The sequence below is a fragment of the Oryctolagus cuniculus genome, chromosome 1, assembly GCF_964237555.1.
Source record: "Oryctolagus cuniculus chromosome 1, mOryCun1.1, whole genome shotgun sequence".
Taxonomy (NCBI): domain Eukaryota; kingdom Metazoa; phylum Chordata; class Mammalia; order Lagomorpha; family Leporidae; genus Oryctolagus; species Oryctolagus cuniculus.
In genome coordinates, this window is record NC_091432.1 from 99,982,978 (window position 1) to 100,001,543 (window position 18,566).

Genomic DNA, 18,566 nt, shown 5'->3' on the forward strand with positions numbered 1-18,566 from the left:
TTTTAGAAAGAAGTTGAGAAATTTAAACGCTTGATTCGGGATCCAGAAACAGTTCAACAGTTAGATCGGCATTCAGATTCGAAACAAGGAAAATATTTAAATTGGGATGCTGTTTTTAGGTATTTTATCCTAATTTTTTTTTACTGTCCTTATTTGCTCTTTAATTTTTATTTCGGTTGTGATATTACTGTTTTTGTGTATTTCTGTTTATCTCTGCACCCTGAATGTCATTTTGTGCTTTGTATATGAAATTGGCACTTAATCATCCAAAGCATAATTTTTAAAGGATATTTGTATAGAATGTTTAAAATTTTAAATCATTTGATTAATAAAATGTGTTTGAAATATCTCAAGATAGAGAATTCACATCATATCAATTAAGTTCAAAAGGCTATTTCAAATTAGAAAAAATAAGTTATAAATATCTAATTACGTTTGGCATCTTTAAATATTGCTAAGATCATAACTGCCATATGTTAAATTATAATAAAACATGTAAAAAAGTTTAGAATACTTCCATATGATTGCAATTGAAAAACAGTTATGTCAACTAAAAGACAAAATTGATTGCTCAACAGGATTGGCAAACAGCCATGATGTATTTTTAAAAATCAACATAAAGTTTTTAACCATGAAGTCCATTTATGAGTAGAAACAAGTTGTAAGCTTTAAGAAAGAAAATCAATTATCTAGTTAATGTAGAATACTAGAAATATTAGTTAAATATAAATATTTGCAGTCACAAAGAAATGGGAGTTTTACTTGTCTTTGTTTAGAACACGATCCTTTTTAAGTTCTGATTTGATAGTTGAATAATTACAGATTTGAATACATTTGACATGAAAAATAGACGTGCTTTTCCTTTGATTACTTAGTTTATTTTAAATACCACAAAGTCATTTATTACCTAAAGATGAATACTCATATTTTGTATAAACTATAGGGTAGGTCAGATAGGCACCTGTCACTTCTCTCAGGTTATGAATATATTCTAGTTGGGATTCATTTAAATGCTAGAAATATCATTAACAAAATAACAAAAAACTTGAAGAGAGAATTGAGAATCCTTACTAGCATTGTAGCTTCTAATGATAAAATGAGAAAGCAGACAGTAAAGCAGTACAAAATCATGAAGGATACAGGTTAGGACCTTTGTAGACTTTATATTGGTATTACAGAGTTAGGTCTTTAAAAAGATTTAATTGTTGCATCTAATGATACATTGAATTCAAGTGTATGGATGGCTTAAAGATGCTCTTTGTGATAGCATGAAGAATGTTTTGAAACTATTTTAATAATTTAAGCATTTTCTGAAATTTCATTTTGTTTATTTGAAGATTTTTACAGAAATATATTCAGAAAGAAACAGAATGTCTGAGAACAGCAAAACCAAATGTATCGGCCTCAACACAAGCATCCAGGCAAAAAAAGATGCAAGAAATCAGTAGTTTGGTCAAGTACTTCATCAAGTGTGCAAATAAAAGTAAGTGAAATTATGTATCATACATAAGTGGCCTAATTAGTTACTGTTACATGAGTGATCTGAATATGATAAAAATGGTGAGTCAAGGCTGCTAACTCTAATTTCTGTTTCTTATAATTATTTAAAATTGTTTTATTTGTTTGAAAGGCAGAAAAAGGAAAGCTATGTCCCATCAGCTGCTTCACTCTCCAAATGCCTGCAATCACCAGGCCAAATCTGGTGACCTGGGTCTTAATCTAGGTGTCACATGAATGTCAGGGACCTAAGTACTTGAACCATCACCTGCTGCATCCCAGCTTGCATGTTAGCAGGAAGCTGGAATTAGGGACAGATTCAGGACTGAAAACCTGGTACTATGATATGGGATACAGGTACCCAAGTGGCATCTTAACTACTGTGTCATATGCCTGATCCCATCTAGTGGGTTGTTTTTTTTTTTTTGTTTTTTGGTTTTTGTTTTTTGTTTTTTTTTTTTTTTCTAAAGATTAATTTGACTTGAAAGGCAGAGTTAGGAGAGAGAGAGGGGGATCTTCCTTCTGGTTCACTCCCCAAATGGCCACAACAGACAGGGCCAGTCTGAAACCAGAAGCTTAGAACTCCATTCATGGCTCCCGCATGAGTGGCAGGGCTCAAGTACTTGGGCCATCCTCCTCTGTTTTCCCAGGTGCATTAACAGGGAGCCGAAATAGATTTGAGCAGCCAGGGATTGAACTGGTTCTTGTATGAGATGCTGTCATAAACAGCAGCTTAACTTGCTGCGCCACACTGCCAGCTCTCAGAAGTACTGTTTTAATGACTGTAACTTTTGAAACTTTGTTTCCAAATTTTTTTTTTTGAAAGGCAGAAAGAGTTTTTCCATCTTCTGGTTATTTCTCTGAATGCAACAGCCAAAACTGACCCATGCCAAGGCCTGGAGCCTGAAACTCATTCTGGGTATTGCATGTGGGTAGCAGGACCCAAGTACTGGAGCCATCACCTGTTGTCTCCCAAGGTGTGCATTAGTAGGAAGCTGTATTGGAAGCAGAGCTGGGACTATAACCAAGGGACTCCAATGTGGTATGCAAGTATCCTAAGTGGCATTGTAACGCTGAGCCAAACACATGTCCCTCTTTCCCCCTTTGACACCAGAAAGAATATTCAAAGCCTATGTTCCCTTCTTACTGCATCTACCTCCTAAGAGTATGCAAAAAAAAATCCTAATTACATTTTAAATATGACTTCCATTGACATGCTTTGATTTCTTAGTGTGACATCCTTGGAGATATTGGGAAATAGCCAAAGTATTTCTCTGCATTCTCTTTTTCTGAGATGAATAAACCTTTTTGAAGAGTCGATATTTTTAAATGTAAATAAATGTAGCATCTAGTAAGCTTTTGTAAGGAATGGGCTTTATACAGCACTGAAAAGCTAGAAGTGGAAATGTTTTTAAGTAACTCCTGGGCTCACACTGTATATTCTTTACAGATAAGGATGTGGCTTTATAATACCAATGTTCGTTTAAATATCAGGAAAACTCAAATGTTAGCGACATTCCTTTCTTTTTTTAAAAAAGATTATTTATTTGATAATTACATATGGCGGGGGAGGTCTTCCATCTGCTGGCTCACTCCCCAGTTGGCCACAACGGCCGAAGCTGCACTGATCCGGAGCCAGGAGCCAGGAGCCAGGAGCTTCTTCCAGGTCTTCCACGTGGGTGCAGGGGCCCAAGGATTTGGGCCATCTTGTACTGCTTTCCCAGGCCATAGCAGAGAGCTGGATAGGAAATGGAGCACCCAGGACTCAAACCAGCGCCCACATGGGATGCCGGCACTGCAGGCGGCAGCTTTACCCGCTATGCCACAACGCCAGCCCCAGAGACATTTCTTAGAAGCATGTAGATTGTTAATGAATGATATTTCAGAATGGTGGTATGAGACGAGTCTGTACAACAGGGGGTAATGAATTTTCCACCTTATGTGAGAAGCTAGTTTCTTTGATTAACTGCAAGCCATTGTCAGATTAGCAGAAAGCTGCACTGAATATTCAGCACTTGAATTTGCCCTGTGTGGTCACCTTGCATCCAGAAAAATACTGTATTCTTGGTGGTAACATTGTGAACTTAATATATAGTGAGTGAGTGAAGGGAAAGATGGGCCAATTTTGTAGACTACCAGAAAAGTTTGTAGCTTATAATTTTGCAGTTTAAAAAACTCTTCAACGGGACAAATAGTAAAGGAATCCAAATTAGCAATCAGTGTCTATATATTGGATTGCAAGAAAGAGTAGGTAGGGGCCGGCGCTGTGTCACAGTGGGTTAACCCCATGGCCTGAAGCACCAGCATTCCATATGGGTGCCGGTTCAAGACCCGGCTGCTCCACTTCCAATCCAGCTCTCTGTTATGGCCTGGGAAAGCAGTAGAAGATGGCCCAAGTCCTTGGGCCCCTACATCTGCATGGGAGACCTGTAAGAAGTTCCTGGCTCCTGGCTTCAGATCGGTGCAGCTCCGGCCATCGTAGCCAGTTGGGGAGTGAACCATTGGATGGAAGACTCTCTCTCTCTCTCTCTGAAACTCTGACTTTCAAATAAATAAATAAATAAATCTTAAAAAAAAAAAAAAAGAGTAGGTAAAATTATCAATGGAAGATCATTTCAATAGTTGGAAATTTAAGGCTTCCATTTAAGTTTGACTTTGTAACTTAAATCTCTAATCTTGGGGCAAAACCATAAAGGTACTATCATCTGACTTAGTAAACTGTTATTTTCCAATGATTGGAGGATTGATGGAGATTTAAATGACTTTGCCAAAGTCAAGACTTTGCCAGACTTGTTGGATATGGTATCTGAACTATGATGAAATAAACAGCAATTAGGAAAAAAAGGGGGGTGGTGGTGAATGGCAACTGGGAAATAACAAGTAAGCAAATATTGTTCATTCCATTCTGTTAGGCTTTGTCTACTGCACAGTTTTCATAGACCTGTGATTAGAGAATTCAGCTGTGAGAAATGTTTAGTTCCATTAGGTTCCTAAAAGTCTTCCCAGGTAACTTAGCTGTTCTTTAAAAACAAAGTTTTTAGGGGGAAAAAAAGCTCAGTATAAATCTTGGCATACTTTGCAATATTAGCAGAGTAAGGAAATACATTTGGATGAAGAACATAGAAAAATATGATTTTATCCTAATATTAAAGTGTTTTCTGAGCATTATGACCAGCTGGTGCATATATGTGGGGATATAAAGATTTTTTTCTTAGGGATCTGATAATACAACAGAGGTTATAGAAGAGGATTGTGGCCGGCGCCATGGCTCACTAGGCTAATCCTCCTCCTTGCAGTGCCGGCACACCAGGTTCTAGTCCCAGTTGGGGCTCCGGATTCTGTCCCGGTTGCTCCTCTTCCAGGCCAGCTCTCTGCTGTGGCCAGGGAGTGCAGTGGAGGATGGCCCAAGTCCTTGGGCCCTGCACCCTGTGGGAGACCAGAATAAACACCTGGCTCCTGCCTTTGAATCAGCGCGGTGCGGCGGCCATTGGAGGGTGAACCAACGGCAAAGGAAGACCTTTCTCTCTGTCTCTCTCTCTCACTGTCCACTCTGCCTGTCAAAAAAGAAAAAAAATAGAAGAGGATTGAGAGAGAGATGCACAGGGTCTTATAGTATAGTATTACATGGTTGTGCATTTTATTACTAGCTAGATGTCTAAAATTATGTCATTAGTCAAAATAATTTTGTAATGAAATTAATGTGTATTTACCATAGTCTGATATCATCAGAAAACCTTAATCTGAAATATTTTCAGTTAGACCCAGTGAGTTGTGCCCTGCTTATAGGTTGAAACAATAAATATGTTGAGTTTTTTTTTTTTTTTTTAGCTTTTTGGACAAAGTTTTTTTTTTTTTTTTTTTTTTTTTTTTAAGATTTATTTATTGACTTGAGGAGTAGCGTTATAGAGAGAGGGAGAGACAGAGAAAGATCTTCTATCTACCGGTTCACTCCCCAAATGGCCACAGCGGTGGAGCTGGACTGATCCAAAGCCAGGAGCCAGGAGCTTCTTCCAGGTCTCCCACCTGGGTGCAGGGTCCCAAGCACCTGGGCCATCTCCTAACTGCTTTCCCAGGCCATAGCAGAGAACTGGATTGGAAGAGGAGCATCAGGATATGAACTGGCTCCCATATGGGATGCTGGTGCCGCAGGGAGTGGCTTAGCCCACTACACCACAGTGCTGGCCCCAAACTTTTCAGTATTAAGATTAAATCATATTGAAATATATTTCAGCTGTAATATCTGTGATTGGCTGAAAGTAAATTATTTTTAATTTTGATACCTTTAAGAAAATATATTGATGCCGAATTTTAAATTTCTATTAAATACTATGCTATTAAAAACAGCCATATGTTTGTGTGCCATAAATACCATTATAAGACTGAAATAATTTTGCTTTTCAAGCTAAATATCCTCCTTGTAATCTTATGTTTTATTAAATTCATCCTCCATATAGTGCCAAGAAGCTTTGGATCATTTCAGCTCTTATTTTAGAAATTAGGAATTACTGGGGCTTGCACTGTGGTGTAGTCAATGAAGCCACTGCCTGCGATGCTGGCACCCCGTGTGGGCACCAGTTCGAGTCTCAGCTGCTGCGCTGTATTCCAGCTCCCTGCTAATGGCTTGGGAAAAATGGCTGTTGGAGCCATCTTGGGAGTGAGCCAGCTGATGGAAGTAATTTTGTCTGTCTCTCCCTTTCTCTGTGTAACTCTGACTTTCAAATAAATAAATCTTTAAAAACAAAAAGAAATTATGAATTACTAAAGATAGAAGAATGATTGTTTTTGCTATATATCCTACAGGATTGGTATGCTTTCTGTAAAGGTGCTATATAGTGAATGTTTTTTACTTTATGGGCCATATACCCTCAGTTACTCTGCTGGTTTTATTCCTCCCAGTATTTATTTATTTATTTGCTTGAAAGAGAAGCAGAGAGATTTCTTTGCTAGTTCACACCCCAAATGGTTGCAGCAGTCAGTTCTGAGCCATGCAAAAGCCAGGAGTTCCATCATGGTTTCCCACATGGGTGTCAGGGACCCAGGCACTCAGGCCATCATCCATTGCCTTCCCATGCTGATTAGCCAGGAGCTAGATTGGAAATGGATCAGCTGAGATTCGCCTTTGCTGTTTCATTGAAAAAGTAGGCACAGACTATAAGTAAATGAATGTGACTTATTCCAATAAATTTTTTTATGAAAACAGTCAAATGGATGAATTTTGCTTATTGGCAAGTTTGCTAATCCATGCTCTGTGAGAAAGAAGTTAGTTAATAGTAATTTCTCATAACAAATTTTTTAAATAGCTGCCATTCAAAGTGTATTTAATTTATTTTTGTCAAGATTATGTGTTTTAATTAATTTGTTTATTTTTAAATAGGAGCACCCAGGTTAAAATGTCAAGAACTTTTGAATTATATCATGGAAACAGTGAAAGATTCATCTAATGGTGGCGTTTATGCAGCTGATTGTAGCAATATACTACTGAAAGACATTCTTTCAGTGAGAAAATACTGGTGTGAAATACCACAGCAACAGTGGCTAGGTAAGTTTTGAAGGTTGTGTTTGAATTTTTCCTTGTGAAGTGAAATTCACCTAAAAAGCAGTCAGTTTGTAAAATTAGGATTATAGAATCTGACCTCTAATTTTTATTGTGTACCTCCTGAACTATTTAATTACTAGTGATATATTAGGTACTTGCCTTGTTACTGGTATTACAAAGTTAAAAGTTGTTATCCTTTTCTTGGAGAAATGGACAGTTTTGTTGCAGAGGGAAAAAAAATTACAGTGCTGTTTGATGCAGGTGTGTTCAGATGTGGTGGTTACATAGGTTAGTGACATCTATACTCAACCATGATTAAAGTAAAAAGGAGAAAATCAAGAAAAGTGTCGTGAAAGTGAAAGCAAGAGTTTCAGGTTGAAAAGGATGTGATATGTATTTTAACTGTTAGAGGAAAGATACAAATACATCGATTAAGTTAAGCAATTATTAGGTAACTGTTAAGGTAATAAAAATCAAATACATTAGAGAATGTACGGGACCCACTGACTTTTGTAGACGTGTAGAGTGAATGCTTGGGGGCTGGTGGTAGTTCGAATTTGTAAGAGAGACATTGAGAAAGCAGGTATTGAGGAAAGAAGTTAACAGATACCAAAATATTTCAGTTTGTTACTTCCAAAGTTTCAGTAATTCTGAGAGAGCTTAATGAGTGCAAGCTGGATTTGGTATTACCTAGGTGACTCTTTTTAAAGATTTTTATTTTATCTTATTTGAAAGGCATAGTTAGAAGAACAGACAGAGATCTAGAGAGGTCTTCTGTCTGCTGGTTCACTCTCCAGATGGCTTCCACACGCAAGGCTGTGCCAGGCAGAAGCCAGGAGGTTTATCTGAGGTTCCCATGTAGGTGGCGGGGAACAGGTACTTGGGCCATCTTCCACTGCTTTTCCCAGGCCATTAGCAGGGAGCTGGATCGGAAGTGAAGAAACCAGTACTCAAACCAGTGCTAACATGAAATGCAGGCATCGCAGGCAGAAACTTTACCTGCTATGCCACAATGCTGGCCCTAAATGGCAACCTTTTGAAAGTAGGCTAGTGATACCTGGGATACTTGGCCAGACCTCTCACTAGAATGTTGTAGTAATATTGATGATTTTGTTATTTTTAGATTGTCTGTTGTAACCCTGAATGTAACTGAAACAGTGGCATTCCTTTGCACAGTATCCTTACTATGATTTTGTCCTCTAGCATTTTCTCTGAAACATTTTTTTATTTTTAAATGAACTGTTGTTACTTTTTATAGTCAGCCTTGTTTGCTTATTTATTTATTTATTTATTTATTGACAGGCAGAGTGGACAGTGAGAGAGAAAGACAGAGAGAAAGGTCTTCCTTTGCCGTTGGTTCACCCTCCAATAGCCGCCGCGGCTGGCGCGCTGTGGCCAGCGCACCACGCTGATCCGATGGCAGGAGCCAGGTGCTTCTCCTGGTCTCCCATGGGTGCAGGGTCCAAGGACTTGGGCCATCCTTCACTGCACTCCCTGGCCACAGCAGAGAGCTGGCCTGGAAGAGGGGCAACCGGGACAGAATCCGGCGCCCCGACCGGGACTAGAACCTGGTGTGCCGGCGCCACAAGGCGGAGGATTAGCCTGCTGAGCCGCAGCACCGGCCCAGCCTTGTTCTTAAATTATTTTTTTAGTTATCTCCCTTCTCTGAAACTTGCTTTGCTAATGAGCACTGTGTTCAATAAATAAAATCTTCAATAAAAACATACTTGATGAAAATACAGAGCAGTATGAAGTCTTCCATGAACATATGTGTCTCCATTTATTTAGGTCTTTTTTTGTTTGTTCGTATGTATCTCATAACATTAGGAACATAGTAATTCTTCCCACTGTATCTACCCTCCCCTCTTCCTCCTCCCTCTCCTGTTTAGTCTGAGAAAGAAAAAGAAAGAAAAAGAATGGAATAAAAAAAAACTAGAGACCTGTTCACAAACAGCTGAGACAAGGGCTGCTCTGTGTTAATGCTTCTTGAAGGTGATTTCACTTTTATTTTTTTCCCCTTCCTCTTTCGCTTCCTTCCTTCCCCTTCCTTCCTTTTAGAAACTTAATTGTTTTTGAAGAAGAACCCAAGAATGGTACATCTCTTTGAGCTCTTAGACATAACTTTAACTTAAGAGATATGGTTTTATTCTCCATTTAATAAACTAAATGGAAGTGATTCTTGAGAGCAAGTTTTACTATTAAGTCTCATGATACAACCCTCTGGGGTCAGAGGTCCTGCATGGGAAGTTAGTGCACAGTGTCTCTTGTTGTTTATTTAACAATTAACATTCTTAAGTATGACATCAGTGATCACCTATGGGCTCTTGACATGAGCTGCTTTGGTTATGGAAGCCTTTTGGATCCACTGGCTTGACAATGCCATAAGCAAAATGGACTCTTCTTCCTTCAGAGAAAAGTGCATTCTTCTTTGGTGGCCATTTCTTTCCACTGGGTTCTCACCCACTGGGTTCCTTTATGTAAGACCTTTTTTTCTCAGAGTGTATTGGCTTTCCATGCCTGAAATGCTCCTCCTGGGCTTCCCAGCCAGACTGGAATGCCTTTAGGGTTGATTTTGAGGACAGACTGCTACTTAAAGCGATTGTCATTCTATGAGTCTGCTGTATGGACTGCTTCCAATATTGGAGCCTTCACTCCTTTTTAATTCTATTATTATTTCCAGTCCTATTTATATAATCACTTTAACACTTGATACTATATATGTGGTCACTTTACCACTTACTGCTATCCGTTTGATCTTTATAACACTTAAGCTGCTATTTTTATCAGCCAGCTTAAGGCTAGTTGTTAAGCTGTACCCTTAGAAGTAAGTCCATAGGAATTTATGTAGGACTATATTGCTTTGCAGTTGAAAACCTCATACATTTCACAATTACAACTTTAGGATCTTGGTAATTTGTGCCTCTGTGCCTGCCCTCCCACCCCCCCCCCCCCCTTCTCTTCCCTTTCTTATTCTTACTCTTATTCTTTACTGAGATCTATTTTCATTTAACTTTGTACGTATATATGATTAACTCTATGTTAAGTATAGCATACAATGACTCATATGAAGGAGAAAAAGATAAGGAAAGTATTATAAAGGAAAAGATAAACAAGGGCCAGCACTGTGGCGCAGTGGGTTAACGCCTTGGCCTGAAAGTGCCAGCATCCCATATGGATGACGGTTCAAGACCCAGCTGCTCCACTTCCGATCCAGCTCTCTGCTATGGCCTGGGAAAGCACTAGAAGATGGCCCAAGACCTTGGACCCCTGCATCCATGTGGGAGACCCAGATTCCTGGGTTTGGATTGGCACAGCTCCAGCTGTTGCAGCCAGTTGGGGAGTGAACCATCAGGTGGAAGACCTCTCTCTCTGCCTCTCTTCTCTCTGTGTAACTCTTTCAAATAAATAAATAAATCTTTATCTTTTTTTTTTTAAGCAAAAATATAGAAGCTTAAAGTTTTCATCATGAAGGGGTGTTATATTTTGTCAAGTAATTTCTCTGCATCTATTGAGATAATCGTATGATTCTTATTCTTCAGTTTGTCACTGTGATGTATCACAGTGATTGATTTGTGCATGTTGAATAGTTGAAAGGAGGGCTGTTCTAAATCATTGCTTCTCAAAGTGTCCATTTCATTTCTGCATGTTATCTTTATGGTTCTCTGTTATCACAAGTCAGGGAGAACATACAGAATTTGTCCCTTTGGGACTAGCTTGTTTTACTAAGTATGATGCTTTCCAGCTTCATCCATTTTCTTGCAAATGACTGGACTTTTTTTTTTTTCTTTTTTTACTGCTGTGTAATATTCTTTGGTGTACATATCTCATAATTTCTTTAGTCTCCAGTTGATGGGAATTTCAGTTGATTCCATGTCTTTGCTATTGTGAATTGAGCTGCGATAAACATGGGGGTACAGATAGTTCTTTAATATGCCATTTCCTATGTTGATTTCATTTCCCTTGGGTAGATTCCCAGGAGTGGGATGGCTGGGTCGTATGGTAGGACTATATTCAGATTTCTGAGGTATCTCCAAACTGTCTTCCATAGTGGTTTTACCAGTTTGCATTCCCACCAGCAGTGGATTAGGGTACGTTTTTCTCCACATGCTCGCTAGCATTTGTTTCTTTGATTTCTTTATGAAAGTCAATCTAGTGGGGGTGAGGTGAAACCTCTTTGTGGTTTTGATATGCATTTACCTGACAGCTAGTGATCCTGAGCATTTTTTTATGTGTCTGTTGGCCATTTGGATTTCCTCTTTTGAAAAATGTCTGTTTAGGTCCTTTGCCCATTTCTTAACAGGGTTGTTTTGTTGTTGAAATTCTTGATCACTTTATATATTCTGGTTATTAATCCTTTATCAGTTACAAGGCTTGCTAATAATTTCTCCCAGTCTATCAATTGGCTCTTCACTTTCCTATTTTGTAGTACAGAAGCTTCTCAATTTGATGTAATCCCATTTGTGAATTTTGGCTTTGATTGCCTATGCCTCTGGGGTCTTTCTAAGAACTCTTTGTTCTGATGTCTTGTAGGGTTTCTCTTACTCTAACAATTGGATGATACTGAGTTATGATTTAGGTCTTTAATCCATTTTGAGTGGGTTTTGATGAAATGTGTCAGGTGAAGGTCTTGTTTCATGATTCTGCTTGTGAAAATCCAGTTTTCCCAGCACCATTTGTTGAAGAGACTTTTCTTGCTCCAGGGGTTGATTTTAGCTCCTTTGTTGGATAAGTTGTAGATGCTTGGATTGATTTCAGGTGTTTCTTTTTCTTTCTTTTTTTTTTCCAGGATGTTTCTATACTGTTTGGTCTATCCATCTGTTTTTGTACCAGTACCAGGCTGTTTTGATTATAACTGCCCTTTGGTATGTCTTGAAATCTGGTATCATGATGCCTCCGGCTTTGTTTTTGTTGTGTAAAGATTGCTTTAGCTATCAGGGTCTCCTTGTTTTCATGTGAATTTCAACATAATTTTTTCTATATCTGAGAAGAATGTTTTTAGTATTTTGATTGGTATTGCATTGAGTCTGTAAATTGCTTTTGGACATTTGATGATATTGATCAGTTTATTCTAAGGTATTTGATTTTTTGGAAGCTACTGTGGATGGGGTTGATCTTAGAACCTCTTTCTCAGCTGTGGCATTATCTGCATATACAAAGGCTATTGATTTTTGTGTGTTGATTTTATATCCTGCTACATATCCAAACTCTTCTATGAATTCCAATAGTCTGTTAGTGTAGTCTTTTGGGTCCCCTAGTATGGGATCATGTCACATGTAAATAAGAATAGTTTGACTTCCTCCTTACTGATTTGTATGCCTTTGACTTCTTTTTCTTATCTAATGGCTCTGGCTAGAACTTCCAGGACTATATTGAAAAGCAGTGGTGAGAGTGGGCACCCTTGTCTGGTTTTGGATCTCAGTGGCGTTGCTTCCAACTTTCCCTCATTCATTAGGGTGCTAGCCGTGGGTTTGTCACAAATTGCCTTGGTTGTTTTGAGAAATGTTCCTTCTATTCCCAGTTTGTTTAAAGTTTTCGTTATGAAGGGGTGTTGTATTTTGTCAAGTGCTTTCTCTGCATCTATTGAGATAATCATATGGTTTTTGTTCTTCAGTTTGTTACTGTGATGTATCACAGTGATTGATTTGCACATGTTGAACCATCTCTGCATACCAGGAATAAATCCCACTTGTTCTGGGTGGATGATCTTTCTGATGTATTGTTGGATTTGACTGACTAGTATTTTGTTGAGGATTTTTGCATCTGTGTTCATCAGAGAGATTGGTCTATAGTTCTTTTTCTCTGTTGTATCATTTTTAGGTTTAGGAATTAAGGTGATATGGCTTCAAAGGAAGAATTTTGGAGGATTCCCTCCTTTTTGATTGTTTTTAATAGCTTGAGAAGAATTGGAGTTAGTTCTTTAAATGTTTGATAGAATTCAGCGGTGAAGCCTTAGGTCCTGGGCTTTTCTTTGTTGGGAGGGTCTTTATTACTGATTCGAGTTCTGTCTTGGTTATTGGTCTGTTTAGGTTTTCTGTGTGTTCATGGCTCAAGTTAGATAGGTTGTATGTGCCTAGGATATTTAAGTCTTTTAAAAAATTTCTCATTCATGCTTTTTTAACCATTAGCTTAAAGGTTTTATTTTATATATTGCATTAGTTTGTAAATTACATTGTTTTAAAAATTTAACAGATTTTTGTTGATTTTGTAATATATGACCTTAATAAAATGATGTGTTAGATTTAGAAACATTTTTGGAGATTCTTTGGGATTTCTTACATAAGCAGTCACATAACTATAAGTAGTAATTTTTTCTCTTCCTTTTTGAACCAGGTGCTTTTTTTTTTTTTAAAGATTTATTTATTTATTTGAAAGGCCGAGTTCCTGAGAGGCTGAGGCTGAGGCTGAGAGAGAGAGAGAGAGAGAGAATGAGAGAGTGTAAGAGAGAGCGAGATCTTCTCTCTGCTGGTTCACTCCCCAGATGGCTGCAATAGCTGGAGCTGCACCGATCTAAAGCCAGGAACCAGGAGCTTCTTTTGGGTCTCCCATGTGGTGCAGTGACCCAAGTACTTGGCCCATCTTCTGTTTTCCCAGGCCATAGCAGAGAGCTGGATCAGAAGTGGAGCAATCGGGACTTGAATCAGTGCTCTTATGGGATGCCAGCAATGCAGGTGGTGGCTTTACCTGCTATGCCACAACGCTGTCCCCTTGATTTTTGATCATATCGATTCCTTCACTTGATTTTGTGTTGTAATTGTTCCTTTTCTTATTTATTTTAATTTATTTGAGTACAAAGAGAGAAAGAGAAAGTGGGGTCTCTCTTTTATTGGTTCACTCCTCGCTTGCCTGCTGTTAATAGCTGGGACTGAGCCAGGCTGAAGCTGGGACTGTGAATTTACTGTTTGACAACCATGTAGGTGGCAAATACCTAGCTACTTGAGCCATCATCTGTTGCCTGTCAATGTGTATGTTAGAAGGAAGCTGCAGTCCCCACTGGAGCTGGTACTTGAACCCAGGCTCTTCCATATGTGTTGATGTTGCCCAGGGGGCAACTTCTGTGCCAAATTTTCCACTCCTTTTTTCTAATTTTTTTTTTTAATGTAGAAGACTTGATCATTGATTTGAAATGGTTTCCTAATACGTGCATTTATGTGATAAATTTTTCTGTGAACACTTACAGTAAAAACTCTTAAATTTTGAGTGTATTTGAGGTTTTGGGCTGAGTTTTGTGGCACTGTAGGTTAAACTGCTGCTTGGGTTGCCCATATCCCATATTGGAGCTCTAGTTTGCATCCCAGCTACTCTGTTTTCTGATCCAGGTTCCTGCTGATATATACAATGGGAGGCAGCAGATGATGGCTTGTGTGCTTGGGTTCCTGCTACACACATGGGAAACCCTAATAGTGTTCCAGGATACTGGCTTCAGCCTGATCTAGGCCTACCTGTTGCTGACATTTGATGAATGAACCAGCAGGTAGAAGAGATCTCTCTGAATATATGTATCTTTCTACCTTTTGTGTAGATAAAAGAAACATTTTTTAAAAAAATCATGCGCAAGTAAAAAATGAATACAACAATAAGTAAAATTAAGGCCTTGTTTATGATCTAGGCTAAGATCTAACTTGGTAAATGTTTCATGTGAATTTGAAAAATGTATATTTGCTGTTAATGGTTGAATTACTGTAGAAATGGCAGTTAATGTTAACTGTGTTCAGTTTTATAGCAGACTGGTGTAAAAACATGAGCATCATGTAAGGTAAATTGTTACAAAGTACAGACACCATTGTCAAAAGCTTTGGTTATAAGGAAAAGGAATTCTTTAAAAAATGAGAATTGCTAATCGCCGGTGCCGCGGCTCACTAGGCTAATCCTCTGCCTTGCGGCGCTGGCACACCGGGTTCTAGTCCCGGTCAGGGCGCCAGATTCTGTCCCGGTTGCCCCTCTTCCAGGCCAGCTCTCTGCTGTGGCCAGGGAGTGCAGTGGAGGATGGCCCAGGTGCTTGGGCCCTGCACCCCATGGGAGACCGGGATAAGTACCTGGCTCCTGCCATCGGATCAGCTAAGATATCTATTACATAATAGTTCAATGGAGAGAGTGTTGTTGTATACACAGGTTATTTGGTTATATATTTTCCTGAGAAGAAAGGGCTCCAAAGCAGAAGTTGCAGAACTGGCTCTAGGATAGAAAATAGGTTTTCTGTAAGAAGGAGGAAAAGTTATAAACATCCAGTAGCTTCCCTGTTCAGTTAATATGAAATACAGAAGGCCGGCGCCGCGGCTCACTAGGCTAATCCTCCACCTTGCAGCGCTGGCACACCGGGTTCTAGTCCCGCTCGGGGCGCCGGATTCTGTCCCGGTTGCCCCTCTTCCAGGCCAGCTCTCTGCTGTGGCCAGGGAGTGCAGTGGAGGATGGCCCAAGTCCTTGGACCCTGCACCCCATGGGAGACCAGGATAAGTACCTGGCTCCTGCCATCGGCAGCGCGGTGCGCCGGCCGCGGCGGCCATTGGAGGGTGAACCAACGGCAAAAGGAAGACCTTTCTCTCTGTCTCTCTCTCTCACTGTCCATTCTGCCTGTCAAAAAAAAAAAAAAAAGAAATACAGATTCTTCTAGGCCTTCAAAGCTTTGTTAAATTTTCTTTTGTACACAAGGGTCCTTCTAAAAAGTTATGGAAAGAATAAATGATAAGTTTATTTGATGCAAACAATTTTTGCAATTCATTCATGTTTTTTTTTTTTTTTTAAAGATTTATTTATTTATGTGAAAGGCAGAGTTACAGAGAGGGAGAGCAGAGAGAGTGAGAAAGGTCTTCCATCTGCTGGTTCGTTGCCCAAATGGCTGCAATGGCTGGAGTTGGGACAATCTGAAGCCAGGAGTGAGGTGCTTCTTCTGGGTCTACCATGTGGGTGCAGAGACCCAAGGACTTGTGCCATCTTCTGCTTTCTCAGGCCATGGCAGAGAGCTGGATTGGAAGTGGAACAGCGAGGATTCAAACTGGCGCCCATATGGTATCTGGCACTGCAGGTGGTGGCTTTACCCACTATTCAACAGCACCGGCCCCGTAGTTTTTTCATAGTATGTATTTCCATGAAGTTTTTGAAGATCCTCCATATGCATGGGTTTCAGAAATTTTTTATGTCAAAATAAGCTTCTCTGTTTTTGAAACACTTTAATTTCTGACTTAACTAAAGTCATTCTCCATCCTTCTATGCTCCAGCTACCCTAGCAGTTACTAATAGTTTCTTTTACCCACTGGTTTCTAAACTATTTTTTTTTTTTTATTTGACAGATAGAGTTAGACAGTGAGAGAGACAGAGAGAAAGGTCTTCCTTCCATTGGTTCACCCCCCAAATGGCCACTACGGCCGGAGCTATGCCATTCTGAAGCCAGGAGTCAGGTGCTGCCTCCTGGTCTCCCATGCGGATGCAGGGGCCCAAGCTCTCGGGCCCATCCTCCATTGCCTTACTGGGCCACTGCAGAGAGCTGGATTGGAAGAGGAGCAACTGGGAGTAGAACCCGGCACCCATGTGGGATGCCGGCGCCGCAGGCGGAGAATCAACCAAGTGAGCCATGGCGCCAGCCCCAACTATTTTTTTTTAAACTTTGATTCATTTGAGAGAAAAAGAGTGAGAAACACACACATACACAGTGTTGTCATCCTTGGTTCATTTCCCAGTGCCGGCCCCAACTATTTTTTTTATAAACATTGATTCATTTGAGAGAAAAAGAGTGAGAAACACACACACAGACACACACACACACACAGTGTTATCCTTTTTTCCCAGTGCTGGCCCTATTTTTTTTTTTTTGTTAAACATTGATTCATTTGAGAGAAAAAGAGTGAGAAACACACACACACACACACACACACACACACACAGTGTTGTCATCCTTGGTTCATTTCCCAGATGTCTATAATCACTGGGGATGAGCCAGGGAGAAGCCATGAACCAAAAGCTCAATCTAGAACTAATTCTCCTTTGTGCATGTTAGGAATTCCATTACTCAGGGACTCTGATGTGAGTGTCTTAAGTGCTAGACTTAATTCCGATTCCCTGACTGCCTTTTCTAAATTTATTTCTCTCTCTCTCTCTCTTTTTTTTTTTTTTTATCATCATGCTCTGTTTCATTCATAGTTCTTTGTGAAAAATAGATGGCAAACTTCTAAATCATGGTTCAAAGGAGAAATACCAAGGGAAATAAAAATATATTTTGAACTATGTCAAAATGGAAGTTAAAACTTTTCAAAATTTATGGAATACGACTAAAGGTGTGCTCAGAGGCTATTAAATACCAGCCTTGGAAAGTTATAGAAAAGTCTCAATCCAGTAATCTAAGTTTCTATCTTAATAAATTAAACAAAGAACACAACATCAAAAACTCAAAGCGAAAAATCCAAAACATTTCACAAGACAAATTGGGAGCAAGGCAAGGATGTCTGCTCTTGCCTTCTCTGTTCTGTGTTTTATTAGAGAGTTCTAATCAGCATATTTAGCTAAGAAAAAGAAATAAAAGGATTAAAGATTGAAGAGGAAGAAATAATTGCCATTTTACAGATAACTGTCTCAGTATATGAAGTCCCAAGGAATCTACATTTAATTATGTTGGTGTTTTGGGGACTTAAGAAACTCCTTTTTCATACTGTGTTGTACCATCTGTTTTTGACCTTTCTTTGGCTGTTACTGGATTCATAAAGGCATGCATTGCTGTTTTTTTAAAGAAGCTAAATTCTTTTTGAGACTTTTGTTGAGTGTCTTAAGGCAGTCTTTTTATCACCTACGAGGGGTCTATGTGGGATTCTGAAAACTGGGATTGTTTTCCCCAGCTAACATAAAGTCCTATGCTTTAATCAGAGGCAGTTAGTTGAATTGTTGACTTTTCTTATTTTAACTTTCTCCTCCTATCAAATAAAAAGAGGGAAATGATGAAGATACTCCATTTTCTTTTCTCTGAATTTGTGTATATAAACTCAGGTTTTTAGCATGATCTAGCTATTTGATGCAGTGAAGATACCTTGGGAAGCACCAAATAATTGCTTTCCTTGACATCAGATACTATGATAGGAATCATTTTAAAATTGGTTTTTCACTGAGGAGTGTTTGAGGTACTTACATTGTCATTGCTCTTTAATGTCTCTGAATTTAAACATTTCTGCAGATTCATATGACATACACAATTGAAATGGAAGATATTCATAGGTGTTACTCTTCCCTGAGGACTTTATGTCTCTTGGGATGAACATCCTACTTTAGGAACTTTGCTTTTGATTTTATTGAGAGAGAATTCTCAGTATATCTTGCATTTGCACACATCGTGCAAGCAGAAATGCTGTTTCATTTTTCAGACAGTTCTTCAAAGGATGGTGAAAAGCCTAGGGAGATAGAGATGGTGGTTTAGTCCAGAGAACAGGTTTGTATGCAAAGCATTGTGATTTCTTGCCTGTATTGCAGCCCAATATTTGCACTCTACTCTCAAATGTCCTCCTTCATGTTGCCTTTGGTGTTGGGAAACTGATGCAAAAGGAAGGTACTCTGGTTG

The 18,566-nt window shown here is 39.1% G+C and overlaps 1 protein-coding gene across 6 annotated transcripts in view; it reads left to right on the forward strand.

Annotated features, from left to right (window-relative positions):
• ATM (ATM serine/threonine kinase) overlaps nt 1-18,566 on the forward strand; it is a 154,485-nt gene that overhangs the window by 5,903 nt on the left and 130,016 nt on the right. For 5 of the 6 annotated variants that reach the window (XM_051819893.2, XM_008261832.4, XM_051819896.2 and 2 more), the window contains 3 exons: nt 7-119; nt 1,338-1,483; nt 6,872-7,036. In XM_051819893.2, the coding sequence (XP_051675853.1) occupies nt 7-119; nt 1,338-1,483; nt 6,872-7,036 (424 nt within the window). Of the gene's footprint in view, nt 1-6; nt 120-1,337; nt 1,484-6,871; nt 7,037-8,922; nt 9,026-18,566 lie in introns of those variants that run through there. The other variant, XM_070077813.1, reaches the window with a different exon arrangement.